This window comes from Amblyraja radiata, chromosome 22 (genome assembly GCF_010909765.2).
Source record: "Amblyraja radiata isolate CabotCenter1 chromosome 22, sAmbRad1.1.pri, whole genome shotgun sequence".
Classification (NCBI taxonomy): Eukaryota; Metazoa; Chordata; class Chondrichthyes; order Rajiformes; family Rajidae; genus Amblyraja; species Amblyraja radiata.
In genome coordinates this window covers 8495105-8510883 of record NC_045977.1, presented here as the reverse complement: position 1 = coordinate 8510883, position 15779 = coordinate 8495105, and the positions used below count along the sequence as shown (strand labels likewise).

Genomic DNA, 15779 nt, shown 5'->3' with positions numbered 1-15779 from the left:
TTTATGAAGGTATTTCCCTAGATCATTATCAAAACGTATATGTATGAGGGGCCATATGAAGTTTATTTATGAATTAAATATTCATGACTAAATGTGGCAGAGTTTTTAATGTCACACTTTGTGTCCAAAATGGCGGGAAAACAATGAAAATTTGTCTGTTATGAAAAAATGTTTTTGACTTTCGGTCTTGGTTATCTAATTTATATCTGCTATTTATAAGGTTTCACATGATGGGTAGATTTTTGTTAAGAACAGTGTATTGGTGTAAAAAAGTGAATACTAATCTTGTTCATCAAAAACTCTCCAGTATTGTAAAAAGACACATATTTTAAAATTACTTTGTTAGACTTTAAAATATTCTAATTCATGTCTTTACTTGGAAAGTCATTCAATAATCAAGAATAGAAAGAACAAAGAAAGTTTGTTTTAATAATGGTTTATCATAACATCCAAAGTGTTGAAGTTACATTGATAAAATGTATAGTTTCTCCTTTTTCATTTTTTGGTGTAATATTGAGTACAATGTTATCAAATTTCTAACCCTCTGGCATTTCTCTAACATATGAATAAGGAGCACAAGGCTTTTCAACCACTTGAGCTTACTCTGCCAGTCAATAAGATCAAAGCCAATTTGCCTATTTCAGTAATTCAAGGTGCATTGCATACATACAATATTATTTTCAATGAAGCAATTCTTTTAAAAACAATTTATTTATCTTTTACTATTAATGGATAAGTTCCCTCAGATCATATTATATACTTCACTTAGAAAGGCGGATACAAATTTGCCAGGAACCTTTAAAAATATAATAAGCACCACAGACATAATATCTAATACAACATTAGGTCTGAATAAAAAGCTTTACAAAGATTCCAAAGCTTAATCTCCATCACACAATTATTAAATGGCTACATGGTGGCGTTGGGCTATTCAATAAACTGAGAAAATGAACATTGTTATTTCTGTCAAACCTCTTCATGGCAGTTACTTGGTTCCCAGATGCTTCATAAAGCCTGTGGAAGTATCAATTACAGGAAATCCTATATATTTTCCTTAGATCAGAATTTCTGCGACCTTGGCAATCTCTGACCATAAGGGCGAGCAGGAAACTTGCTGATATGTTCTTGCGCCTGGACCTGGGAGGTCTGTGACAGCAGAGCAGAGTAAGGAACTATTATTCCGCGGTTGTTACCTCTCCTGGGTTGCAAAACTGAATTAAAAAGTCTACATAATTATCTTGGTATTTGTCCAAACATTGTGCTTCCGTATCTTTAGAATCGTAAGTTATACAGAGGAAAAGACACAAAATCCACTGAAGCAAATAATCTGCCAGAGTAGACATACTGTCTACTTCTATCCTATCACAAATCATTGCCATTAATGGTGCATCTGTTAGTAATTTGTCTATTTTTGGAACAGCGCCTACAAACATAAACTGAGAACAATACTTCTTTAAAACTTGTTGAGACTAAACTATAGCTACTCAACGTGGAGCGTTCTGTGGTCAATGTTGTACTGGAGTTGCTCATTCAAAATCTGGGCCCATTTGAGATGAGAGAATACGTTTTACTACTGGCACCTATTGTCCATTTAGGCAGAGAATCAACATTTGAATATCAGCTGAACTCTCAATTGTTGCAAAGAGCCAATGGATTCTTTCTTCTTTGCAAATAAATAGGCTTAAACTATTCCAGATAGTTTGATAAAGGATTCGGTATTTTTTTAAGTTATTGGTTTAGTTTAGAGATACAACTTAGAAACAGGCCTATCAGCCCACCGAATCTGCATCGACCAATGATCACCCATGTATTAGTTCTATCCTACACACTCGGGACAATTTACAGAAGTCAATACATGTCTTTTTTCTACATAGGCGGAAACTGGAGAGAATGTATAAACTCCGTACAGACAGCACCCGTGGTCAGGATCGAACCCGGGTCTCTAGTGCTGTATGGCAGCAACTCTACCACTGCGCCACTGTGCCACCCCAGTTACAGTCATGGTTTGATAGTTCTGAAGACCATGGTCAACCCTTTTTGTGTAATCAAAACTCCAGCTTCAGTAAAATGTATGCTTGCTGAAATGCCCAAAATAGTTTTCAGTTATTGTTAAAACTTAAATACGAAGTATTTTTCCAAGATGATTAACACAAGAAAATAAAGAAAATCAGTAAACAACAGTAGACACTTCGGTTAACACATTTCTGGTATCACTTCATTCAAATAACCTAAAGTAAATTATTGTATAATTTATGGAGATTGTCGGCCAAATTGCCTACCAAACTGTAAAGATCAAATTATTTTTGAATAACAGCAGGCCAGATAGCAAATGGGGATTAAAAAAACAACAACTTTTAGACAGGAGACCTTTTTTCAAATGTCACTTCTGATTTCTAACTTCCGCAGTATTTTACTTTTGAATAAATTTTAAAGTTAAATGACTGCTTTCTCCTACTTAGACAGTTCATTAGCATTGAGGTTGACTTGCATCCACTCCAGTTTTGTGGGTTCTGGGGTGGTTTCTTGAGGCAATATGAGAACTGCTGAAACTCTCAAAGATATAACAGAAAGTGCCTGGGGTGGGAGCGGGGTTAGTTTGTTTGGTATATTCCTTCCGCTGCTGTTGCAGACTTCTGTGTGCTCTTTGAGGCACAGAATACCATTCTGAATCATGTTTCTGCACTTCAAAAATTATGGGGCAGGCATTCCCAGAAAGCAAAGATATTTATTCCAAGGAGACTTTGGGCACATCCCCAAATCCCTTTTGATCGTAGCCAACTAAGTCTAACTACCGCCATGGTACTGAGTATGTTGGTGAATTTGGAGGAATTTCCCGACTCCCATTCCCAGTGCCATAAGGTGCCTGCTCTAGTTCATTGCCTGGAAGGTACACAAAATTGCTGGAGGAACTCAGCGGGTGCAGCAGCATCTATGGAGCGAAGGAAATAGGCGACGTTTCGGGCCGAAACCCTTCTTCAGACTGATGGGGGGTGGGGAAAGAAAGAAGGAAAAAGGGGAAGAGGAGGAGCCCGAGGGCGGGCGGATGGGAGGGTGGGAGGAGACAGCTAGAGGGTGAAGGAAGGGGAGGGGACAGCACAGGCTAGCCAAATTGGGGGAATTCAATGTTGATGGGTTTCGGCCCGAAACGTCGCCTATTTCCTTCGCTCCATAGATGCTGCTGCACCCGCTGAGTTCCTCCAGCAATTTTGTGTACCTTCGATATTCCAGCATCTGCAGTTCCCTTTTGAACACTAGTTCATTGCCTGTTCAGGTCTCAGCAACAAATAGGAGGGCACTGTCATCAGCTTCATTGTGAGTTTTGTGCCAGATCTTGAGTCTTAATCCTCAAATGTCATTTTCCCCACCAACCAAAGGCCACATTGGTGTCTCAAAAGCACTGATGAATTTCATAGCATTATGTGTCCTTGCTGAGTGGTGGCAAAAAAAAATTCTGGTGACTCAAGAAAATGCAGATGCTCGAAACTTGAGCATATTTTCCAGTGTCCTGCTGTGAGCCTTTATTGTTACTTTGGTGCAGTATCAGCAGGTTGGTAGAGGATCTTCATCTTATGGACGTTGAGTACAAGGTCCATGCTCCTGAATGCTTCAGTGAACAAATCAATAATGACCTGTAGTTTTTAGTTTTAGTGATACAGCGCGGAAACAGGCCCTTCGGCCCACCGGGTCCGCCCTGACCAGCGATCCCCGCACATTAACACCATCCTACACCCACTAGGGACAATTAAAAAAAAAACATTTACCAAGCCATTTAACATACAAACCTGTATGTCTTTGGAGTGTGGGAGGAAACCGAAGATCTCTGAGAAAACCCACGCAGGTCATGGGGAGAATGTACAACTCTGTACAGACAGCGCCCGTAGTCGGGATCGAACCTGGGTCTCCGGTGCCACGTTCGCTGCAAGGCAACAACTCTACCGCTGTGCCACCGTGCTGCCCGTAGCTCGACTTCTGAGCATACATGTACTGCAACTGAGTTTCAGGTGAATGAAAATCAAGGAAATGTGCATGTTGGAAATCAGAAACAGGTTGGGCCCCAATTGTTTAGAGTGTGGTCACTCCACATTGAATATTACCCCAGTGGTACTGAAGATTAGCTCTACCTTTGGAGGCAAGGTGTGGTAACAAAGAATGAAGTGTTGGGCAATGCAGTTGCCTTGCCTGTCAATGAAATGTGTCCGTCTGGAGACCCACTGGTTAAAATTGTGGCTTACACACCACCAAAAAACAGATGTAAAGCTGAGATCAATTTTGTGGGCCGCAAAAATTGAGAAGGATTTTACAGCCTTTCCTGATTAACGGATTCAAAGACTTTAGTGAGGTTAAAAAAGGACAAATATAGTGGCTAGTGCTTTTTCCTGCATTTTTCTTGGATGTATCTTCACTGTATGAAAACTTAATTATATTTTCTGGATAGACACAAACCACACTGTGATTCACAGAGCAGCTCTTCAGCCACTGAGAAGAGGTGACAGAGAACACTGACTTTCCCTAAGATGCACCAACAGTTGGACTTGTCTCCTATCTTGAAGGTGATACGCTCAGACACTGGAGAATGTAATGGGCCTGTCCCACTTAGGCGATTTTTCAGCGGACTGCCGGCGACTGTGAAGTTGCCAGCAGTCGCCTGAAAAACTGGGAACTGGAACGGCGACTGCCAGGGTGGAACACACACACACACAAATACATCTCTTCCTTCACCAGCCCGTGTGAATATTTTAGACAGCCCCCCCCCCCCCCCCCTTTGGTGGCAAAAACAAGGGGGCAGATTATTATCTCAATGGGGTTAGGTTAGGTAAGGGGGAGGTACAGCGAGACCTGTGTGTCCTTGTACACCAGTCACTGAAAGTTGGCGTGCAGGAACAGCAGGCGGTGAAGAAAGCTAATGGAATGTTGGACTTCATAACAAGAGGATTTCAGTGTGGAGTAGAGAGGTTCTTCTGCAGTTGTAAAGAGCTCTGGTAAGACCACATCTGGAGTATTGTGTACAGCTTTGGTCTCCTAATTTGAGGAAGGACATCCTTGTGATTGAGGCAGTGCAGCGTAGGTTCACGAGATTGATCCCTGGGATGGCGGGACTGTCATATGAGGAAAGATTGAAAAGACTAGGCTTGTATTCACTGGAGTTTAGAAGGATGAGGGGGTATCTTATAAAAACATATAAAATGATAAAAGAACTGGACAAGCTAGATGCAGGAAAAATGTTCCCAATTTTGGGCGAGCCCAGAACCAGGGGCCACAGTCTTAGAATAAAGGGGAGGCCATTTAAGACTGAGGTGAGAAAAAACTTTTTCACCCAGAGAGTTGTGAATTTGTGGAATTCCCTGCCACAGAGAGCAATGAATGCCAAATCACTGGATGGATTTAAGAGAGAGTTAGATAGAGCTCTAGGGGCTGGTGGAATCAAGGGATATGGGGAGAAGGTAGGCACAGGTTATTGATTGGGAACGATCAGCCATGATCACAATGAATGGTGGTGCTGGCTTGAAGGGCTGAATGGCCTCCTCCTGCACCTATTTTCTATGTTTCTATGTTGTATGGACGCAAAATGCTGTAGTATCTCAGCGGGACAGGCAGAAATTCTGGATAGAAAGAATGGGTGGCGTTTCGGGTCCCCTTCTTCTCATCATTAAAATAAAAAAAACACGACTGAATACTAATGGACTTTTATTATACGTGGTTTACAGCAAAACAAATTGTTCAAAAAGGTAACTGAATCAATTTTCCAGGGCAGTAGATATCCTAGGACAATTAAATAGGTCTTCCAGAAAATACACAAGCTTTAAAAAAAAGTGTATCCAGGTTACATAGATTTTCACACACATGCCTGTGACATTTGGCATTTAATTAAAAAAAACATTCATGGGATGTAGGCGTAACTGGGTTCAGCATTTATTTTCCATCCCTAGTTTCCTTGAACTGATTAGATTGGTTGCTCAGTGTCCCATATCTAGAGTCACATACAGGCGGACATATTTCCTTCGCTAGAGAGCCATAGTGAAACAAAGATGCACTTCGTCTTTATGAGATATAAATATTACAAAAAAAGTACCAAATATGTATTATGACTTTTTTTATATTTTGTTTTCTGAAATTGCCATGAGAACTTGAGGATGCAGAGATATTTTGTATTATTAAGGAAAATCTTTTGGGTGTATGCTAAGCAAGTTTCCAAGATAAATTGAGAAAACATTCCGATTTGAAAAAAAACTGATGAACGCTGGCAATCATCAAATTTTCCAAAAAGTAAAAAAGAGTGAAATGGATTAATGAGAAGTGGCAAACCAGTGTCACTTAGTTAAACTTAAATTTCTGAGTAAAATCATGTGGACATCCTTTACAACACTGGCGGATGATGAGAAAGACTTCTGTTCAGATCCAATGGGTTTTATGTGAACATAGATAGATAGATAGATAGATAAATACTGAACATAACACTGAAACCTGCTAAACAGGACAGTTTAGAGCTTTTTTTTTAAAACTTAAAGCAACAGGTTTGCATCAAATATTTCTGTTGCTAATATTAATTTTAATAGATGCAGCTTTATAATTTTATCTTGGAAAAATTGTCTCATTAATTACTATGTGTAAGAAGGAACTGCAGATGCTGGTTTAAGCCTAAGATAGACACAAAACGCTAGAGTTACTCAGCGGGACAGGCAGCATCTCTGGAAGAAGGAATGGGTGATGTTTCAGATCGAGACTCTGAAGAAGGGTCTCGACCTGAAATCTCTCCAGAGATGCTGCCTGTCCCGCTGAGCTTTTTGTGTCTATAATTAATTACTATAATAGCTCCAGCAAACTTTTACGAATTTAAAAATAAGAGGCTTTAGGTCAGCACACCTAGATTTCTTTGTTATTTTGTTTATTGCTTTTTAAACAATGTGAAAAGAAAATACCGAGCCACAGTCGGTCTTGAGGCTGAGCTGTCCCTAGGATGTAAAATCGGCTCCTAGAATTCTAGGTAGACATAAAATGCTGGAGAAACTCAGCGGGTGAGGCAGCATCTATGGAGAGAAGGAATAAGCGACGTTTCGGGTCGAGACCCTTCTTCAGAGTCTGTTCCTCCAATTTGCGCTGTGCCTCACTCTGGCAATGGAGGAGGCCCAGGACAGAAAGGTCGGATTGGGAATGGTAGGGGAAGTTGAAGTGCTGAGCCACCGGGCGATCAGGTTGGTTAACATGGACTGAGCGGTGGTGTTCAGTGAAGCAATCGCAGAGCCTGCGCTTGGTCTCGCCGATGTAGAATTCTACATAGAATCTTCGCGATCAGGGAGAATATGAAGTATACGTATTTTTTGCTTTGATAAATTATTTTGAATAAGTATTCGAACATACTGATTTTAACTGCAAATTTCCAAATGGTGAACAGATTTAAACAGTGCTCGCAAACCACCTGCAGCATTACGCTAAGGCTGAGATGACTGGTCATCACCAAACTCAATGACCTTTGCTCGTGTTGTTATGACTACAGCCAATGAAGAGATTTCTCTTCAACTTCATCAATTTCAGTTTTATCGGTCACCCTAAATTAAGACATTTAATTGAATGGATTCTTAATGTAAAAATAAGTTATTCTTACTTCATCTCTGGAATTCTAATCACGCGTTCACATTTGGATCAAAATTGTAATTTTGCCTGAAGACAGGACAATTTCCAAACAGGACGCTCAAGGGCACAGGCCATCCGAATATTCATCTAAAAAAAACAAGGTTCTAGATACTTATGCACGTTTGCCATGTAATATTAAGGATCTTGTGTGCCTCCCTAAATGCCAATAAAAACCCTCGAAAAGTTCACGTTCAATCTCAATAAAGGCATCAAAGACTAAGAGGGACTTTCGCTATGAATTGGAGGATGAGACGGATGTTTGGCTGCTGTGGCAGGGCTTGCTAGCTATCACGTTCTACAATGCAAAACCAAGTGGCAGCTCAAGCGATAGCGAGACATCACTCCCAGACGAGCGCAATGCATTTTACGCATGCTTTGATAGGGAGAATAACAACGTGCCTTCTCAGGCCCCTAAAGCCCCCTGATGGCACTGCAATCTCAGTCCTGAGGCCAACGACAGAAGATCCTTCTGGAGGATGAACCCTTGGAAAGTGACTGGACCTGATGGTGTACCGAGTTGTGTTATCAAAACCTGTGCAGACTAATTGGTTGGGGTTTTTGTGGACATCTTCAGTCTCATTACTGAGTTCCCCATCTGCTTTAAAAGAGCATCAATAATACCAGTGTCCAAAAAGAGTAAGGTGGCATGCACAAATGACCACAAACCGGTGGCACTAACATCTGTAGTGACAAAGTACTTTGAGAGGTTAGTTATGCTGCATATCAACTCCTACCTTAGCAAGAACCTGGGCCCATTAAATTTGCCTACCACCACAATAGATCAATGGGGCATCCGTCCTCGCTGGCTCTACACTATGCACTGGACCATTGGACGATAAAAACATAAAGTTGTTCATCACCTACAGCTTGGCGTTCAACACTAGGAACCCCAACAAACATGTTACTAAGCTCAGGAAACTAGGTCTCTGCGCATCCCTTTGCAACTGGATCCTCGACAATCGATATGAATTGGCAACACTTCCTCCTCGACCTCAGCACAGGGGCACCTCAAGGCTGTGTGCTCAGTCCCCTGCTCTACTCACTCTTTACATAAGACTGTGTAGCCGGACACAGTTCCAATGTTAAATTCGCTGACCGCACCATAATTGCAGGACAAATTACGGGTAATGACGAGTCAGAGTATAGGAGAGAGATCAATCGCCTGATGGAATGGTGCCAGAACAACAATCTTGCTTTCAATGTCAGTAAGACCAAAGAGCTGATTGTTGACTTTAGAAAAGAATGCCGAGGATCCACAAACCTGTATTCATCCATGGGTTGGTGATGGAGAGTGTCAACAACGCAGGAGATCTGACTGAAGATCTGTCCTGAAACCAGCACTTTGATACAATCATAAATAAATGATTCAATGCCTCTACTTCCTTGGGATATTGAAGAGTTTTGGTATGTCGACAAATATTCTCTTGAACTTGTGTTCAGTGTACCGTGGAGAACATATTGACTGGTTGTAACCCAGCCTATTTTGGCAACTCGAACACTCAGGAATTACAAAATGTGGTGCACACTGCCTAGTCCATTACAGGTACTGACCTCTCCACTATCATGGGGACCTATTGGAGGCACTGACCCAAAAATACATCATCAATAACCCTCACCCCTGGTTCAAACTCTCGTTTCACTCCTGCCACTGGGAAGAAGATATAGAAGTCTGAAAGTAGCAATGTCCAGGTTTAGGAACAGCTTCTTCCCAGCAACTATCAGGCTGTTTAACACTACAATCTCCAACTAAAATTCAATCCACGGACTGTATTGGTTATACAAGAGACTTTGGGCTTTGTACTATGTTAGATTTTTTAATTTATGGATCTTTTTGTTTGTTTATTATGTTATCCATTGATAACCATGTTTACAACCCTGTTGCTCTGCTGCAAGTAAGAATTTCATTGTTCTATTTGGGTGCATAAGACAACTGACACTTGTCTCTCAAATTCAAATTCCTGCATAAACCCCTAACTCAAACTAAATGCTTCCGGCAGAGCATAACAAAACTTCAGCAAGAAATTGCCAGTAACTAAAGTAGTAGTCTGAATAGGTGATGATGCATTCCTTGTATTGAGCTGGTTTTGATTATTGTACATGATTTCCAAGTGGTTGGTAGGTTCCAATGCTCTAATAATATCAGCTAAAGCACGAATCCAATTCTGGAGTACAGATACTTTTCATTTCCAACAAGCTGGTGTTAGGACCCATAGTCTTTAAAGTACCCATTTCCCCAGGGGGCAAGGGAATTGACATCTCAAACATTTGAAGGGGAATTTGGCTCTGGAAGACTTCCTCCTTTTAGATGGTATTAAATGATTGTGCTTCGAAGATTGCAATGATTTGATCTATTAGCAGGATAGTTCAGGGTAGGATCACAGGATGTGATTAGGCATTAAACATAGCCCTTCCCATAAAGCCCAGCATCGAAGTACCAATGACAATGCAGCAATATTTATACTCATGTTTACTCAAAAGTAGCAAGTGGAGAATCTATTATGGCTTTCTCCTTACATCCATTCCTAAACTAGTATTCTGTCAATTTGATTCCATCAACGTGATAGAAATAAAGGCTGAGAACCCTGGATCCAATGAAAGCTATCGGAACAGACAACATTCATTAAAATATGCAATTGGACCTGGGTTGTAGCAGGAACGACAGTTAGCCACACTTCTCCAGGACTAGGCTGACCATTCCCGACTTGAAAATACATTGCCATTCCTTCATTACGGTTGTATCCAAATTCTGGAACTCCCGAACCAGCAGCAAAAGAGAGACAGCATTGGTTCAGATCCAGTTTAGTTTATTGCCACGTGTACCGAGGTACAGTGATAAGTTTTGTTGCGTGCTATCCAGTCAGCGGAAAGACAATACATGATGGTTCATGAGGCAACACACCATCATCTCAAGAACAACACTGGATGGACAACCATAGCTAGCCTTGCCAGCAATGCCAAAGTCTCAAAACAAAAGGGGAAAAAAAAAACCAAATTAATTTGGGGATTCGTAAAACCTTTTTAGAGTAATTTACCACTCAAAAAATCAAATTATTATTTTTCTGAGTCAGAATGGTTGGTTGGCATTGTACAGATCATTAAAGGAGACATTATCTTGTTAAGTACAAACTCTAGCATCTTGCAGTTAGTTTAACTTTCAAATCCTGCATGTTCATTGAAGTAACCAGTAGTTTAAGGGAAAGCAGCCATTTGTATAAACTTCTGGAGATTCACGGCTCACACGGTCTTTCTCTCTCTCTCTTGAACTTCCCGGCTCAGCTGTACATTATTAACTGTGTGTTGTGAATTTCCTGTTATTTTTCCCAACAAGATTTATAGATCAAAACTAAACAAAGAAAAAAAAAAGTTTTAGACCATTCTAACTGGTAGCAATCTACTTTTCATTTAACTGATGATATTTTTGATACTGAAAGTAACTCTGAGGAACCAATGAATTCTGAATCTGGTGGATTTCATTGTGACACCCAGGGGGATAACTTGTTCCCAGCAATCCTGGTGGATTTAGCAATCTTAAAACGTTAGTGAATGTTGTTACTAATGCCTAAATGTGCGGCTGAAACCACTGACATGTCCCCTTATGACCTGGTTCCTATCCCCTCGGGCTATATTGTCATCATAAATGTTTTCATATCGCTCTGTGAACATTCCTGTGCTCTCACACTGATCCCGCAGACTAGTTTTCCATTAAGACTGCAGAAACACAATTGATAACAATTGCTCCCATGAGTTCTATAACTCACGCTCAATAACAAGACAATTTGCCTAATTTTTCACTTTAAATGAAATCAAACAGCAAGTATGTTGTCAGCAATTCAAAAATATTCTTTACATATGCGAACACAAATATAAACTCTGATGAGTGGACACAAAAGGCATACAAGTTCATCCAAACAAATCATCCATGTGAAAGACCTTCTTCTGAAGAAGGGTCTCGACCCGAAACGTCGCCTATTCCTTCTCTCCATAGATGCTGCCTCACCCGCTGAGTTCCTCCAGTATTTTTGTCTACCTATGAAAGACCTTATCATTTTACATTTGACTAGTTTGAAGCAATTTTATTGACAGGTACCAGTCCTTTATGAATAACATTAATCATTTTAGAATCTTCGATCAACGTTTCTAAACATCTTAACAAGTTCAAGTCAAATAAGTCAAACTTTGATTTTGTCATTTGAGTGTAAAGCTACACTGCATTTCAGGCAAAGCCCCACACGATATAACAGTTCACATTTTCATTTGATCATCTTAATGCCTCAACCTGGTAGTAAAAGTTATTTTACTAGGTTCAGTCTCTGAACATACTGCTTCAATGCTAAATGTTCCAGTTTCCTTAAACAACTGACAATGCAGGCTGAAAAATCAATAGAGTCTATAATAGTTGTGTTTGTGTGTACAATTCAAACGTTTTACTCCATACTAAGAAATGTGGCCTTAAAATAAAAGACATTCACCTGATTTAAAACTACTTTCTAACGCAATGTTCCTCTCTGGTTCCAGCAGAGCCATCTGCTAATGACTAAAATCCCACAGATTCACGATACTTTGCTTCGGATTCGTAATTTAGTTCCATTGAAGTACACAGAAAATATGCCAGGCATCCAGTGTGCACACCAAAAGCTTGCTCCAGGACTGCAGGAGACTGCTTTTGAGAGGCAGACCTAGACCTCGCTGTTGTGAGAGTACCAATCAGAGCCGCCCCAAAGCAGAAAGCAGTCAGTGAGTCAGTTTCAGCCCCCTCAGGAATCCTGCCAGACTCCAATTATCACAGGAAATGCAGCTTTTGTACTCATGATCTTGAAGGTCCTTGTGGTCTGTGGTTCCAAAAGAAAGATTAAAAACCTTTGCTTCCTTGCACTGGCACATTACCTGAATAAGCTGCCACAAAATGTCAATTCCCATAAAACCACTTCACTCCAATCAGCTTGTATCCCTCACAATGAGCTGAGAGGCCTTGTCAAATGAGGGCAACGCAGTGGTAGAACTGCTGCCTTACAGCGCCAGAGACCTGGCTTTGATCCCGATTATGGGTGCTGTCCATATGGAGTTTGTACGTTCTCCTTGTGGCCCCGCGGACTTTCTCTGGGTGCTCTGGTTTTCTCCCACATTCTCTAAATTGTCTCCAATGCATAGGATTGAACTAGTGTATGTGTGACAGCTGGTCAGTGTGGACTGGGGGCCAATAGGCCTGTTTCCACGCTATATCGCCAAACTAAACTAAACTAAATCCAGTTTCCCGCAATGTTCATATACATTTAGATTATATGGACTGACAATCACCAATGAAAGCTAGGCATGTTAATGTTGCAAAATAATCAGTATGCATAATGTTTGATCAATCTGGCTTCTATTATGCAATCAGTCCTGAGCTCCAACAGCATCTAAATCTCATTTCGGTCGGTTCAAGCTAAGATTGCGAAATGTGATACGCAGCAAGCTGACCGCTGCTTAGTCAGGAGAAATGCATGATTTTTAGAGTGAAATTAGTCAAGTTAGACACAATCATAACCTTCCAATGAAGGCGTACAGATTAGAGGGAATCCGAGAGGCACAGCACAACCAGGAGTTATTTCTTTTCACAACAACTAGTCAAAGGCAGTTAAAAATATCACTCTCATGTCATCTTATATCCAAATTCACTCTGTTTACAGGGAAAATTAGATCACGAGGTGTGTAAAAACGGAACATTTCCCAGTGCTTGGCCACAATATAACCCAGACATATCGAGAGTAGGCCATCTTTCCAGTATATCGACTATAACATTTTTAAAAAGGGTATCCCGTTAATATAGAAGAAAATTGATTGGTTACTATCTACAAAGAGTTTCAACTAATTTGCAAAAGTAAACCTGCAGGTCTGATAAAGTGTCATAAATAAAACAATTTCTGATCTAAGTACTTCTAAAGCCGATTTAAAATTGTTTTCTAGCATTTAGGCTTTCCAGCAGTAGTAATGAGAAACTGTTATCACTGGCTGTCATTACACTGTGAAACAGTAATATCTGGAGTAGTCAAACGCACAGTGGTATAATTAAATCCAGAAGCACTCTCACGTTTCCATGTAGGATGACTAGGGTGGGGGAGGGATGGAGAGAGGGTTACTTGAATTTGGAGAAATCAATATTCATACCATTGGTTTCTGAGTTACCCAAGCGAAATACGAGGTACTAATCCGCCAATTTGCGTGTGACCTCAATATGACAGTGGATGTGCCCAGGACAGAAAGGTCAGTATGGGAATGGGAGGGGGAGCTAAAGTGTTTGGCAACGGGGAGATCGCATAGGCCAAGGCGGACTGAGCTAAGGTGTTCAGCGAAATGATCGCTCAGTCTGCGCTTAGTCTCGCCGATATATAGAGTCCACATCTAGGACAGTGGATACAGTAGATGAGATGGAGGAGGTGCAAGTGAACCTCTGCCTCACCTGCAAGGACTGTTGGGGTCCATGGATGGAATCAAGGGAGGAGGTATAGGGACAGATGTTGCATCTCCTGTAACAATATACAATAGGTGCAGGAGTAGGCTATTCGGCCCTTCGAATCAGCACCACCATTCAATGTGATCATGGCTGATCATCCACAATCAGTACCCCGTTCCTGCCTTCTCCCCTATCTTTAAGAGCCCTATCTAGCTCTCTCTTGAAAGTATCCAGAGAACCGGCCTCCACCACCTTCTGAGGCAGAGAATTCCACAGGCTCACAACTCTCTGTGCGAAAAAGTGTTCCTCGTCTCCGTTCAAAATGGCTTACCCTCATTCTTAAACGTCCCTTAAGTTACTCTAGTATTTTTGTCTATCTATCTAATCTATCTATCTCGGTCTTAAATATCTCACTGACACTGCCTCCACAGCCTTCTGTGGCAAAGAATTCCACAGATTCACCATCCTCTGACTAAAGAATTCCTCATCATCTCCTTCCTAAAAGAACGTCCTTTAATTCTGAGGCTTTGGCCTCTATTCCTAGACTCTCCCACTAGTAGACATCCTCTCCACATCCACTCTATCCAAGCCTTTCACTGTCTGTGCGTTTCAATGAGACAACACCTCATTCTTCTAAACTCCAGCGACTATAGGCCCAGTGCCGTCAAACGCTCATCAATGTTACCTACTCATTCCTGGATCATTCTTGTAAACCGCCTCTAGACCCTCTCCAGAGCCAGCACATCCTTCCTCAGATATGGTGCCCAAAATAGCTCGCAATATTCCAAATGCGGCCTGAATAGCACCTTAGAGCCTCAGCATTACATCCCTGTTTTTGTAGAAACGCCCTCTCTAAATAAATGCTAGCATTGAGTTTGCTTTCTTTACTACTGATTCGACTTGCAGATTCACGTTTTGGGAATCATGCACCAGGTCCCTTTGCACCTCCGATTTCTGGATTCTCTCCCCATTTAGAAAATAATCCTACTTTATTCCTACTACCAAAATGCATGATTCCACACTTTGCTACGCTACATCCAGCTGCCATTTATCTGCCCACTCTCCAAACTATCCAAGTCATTCTGCAGAGTCCATGCTTTCTCTACACGACCTGCCCCTCCACCTATTTTCGTACCATCTGCAAACTTGGCCACAAAGCCTTCAATCCACTCATCCAAATCATTATATACAACGTGAAGAGCAGTGGCCCCAGCAAGAGCCTTGTGGAACTCCGCTAGTCACTGGCATCCAAGCAGAAAAAGCCCCCTTTAATGCCTCTCTGCCTTCTGTCATTCAGCCAACCTGAAATTCATGCCAGTACCTGCCTTTTGATACCATGGGCTCGCATCTTCCTTAGTAGCCTCACCTGTGGCACCATATCAAAGGATTTCTGAAAATCAAGGTATACAACATCTACTGACTCTCCTTTCCTGTCCTGCTAGTTACTTCTTCACACAATCCAGCAAATTTGTCAGGCAAGACTTCCCCTTCACAAAGCCATGCTGACTTCGCCCTATTTTATCGTGGACTTCTAAGTACTCCGCAACCTCATTCTTTATAATGGACAGTAAAATCATACCACCACCAAAGTCAGACTAACCGGCTGATAGTTCCCACGATTCTGCTTTGCTCCCTTCTTGTGCAGCGGGGTGATGAAACATGGATTTTTTGGCTGTGTTGCTCAATTTCAATTGCATGAAGGCTGCGGGAATGCATGGGT

General features: G+C 41.3%; 1 protein-coding gene across 4 annotated transcripts in view; it reads right to left on the bottom strand.

The window, feature by feature from the left end:
* The window catches only part of mrtfb (myocardin related transcription factor B), a 182682-nt gene that overhangs the window by 72752 nt on the left and 94151 nt on the right, over positions 1 to 15779 (bottom strand). The window contains exon 1 of one of the 4 annotated variants that reach the window (XM_033040315.1): positions 12099 to 12292. The exons of the other annotated variants lie outside the window; for them this stretch is intronic. Within the exon in view, the coding sequence (XP_032896206.1) occupies positions 12099 to 12153 (55 nt within the window). The 5' untranslated portion in view covers positions 12154 to 12292. Of the gene's footprint in view, positions 1 to 12098; positions 12293 to 15779 lie in introns of those variants that run through there. 4 annotated transcript variants of the gene reach the window in all.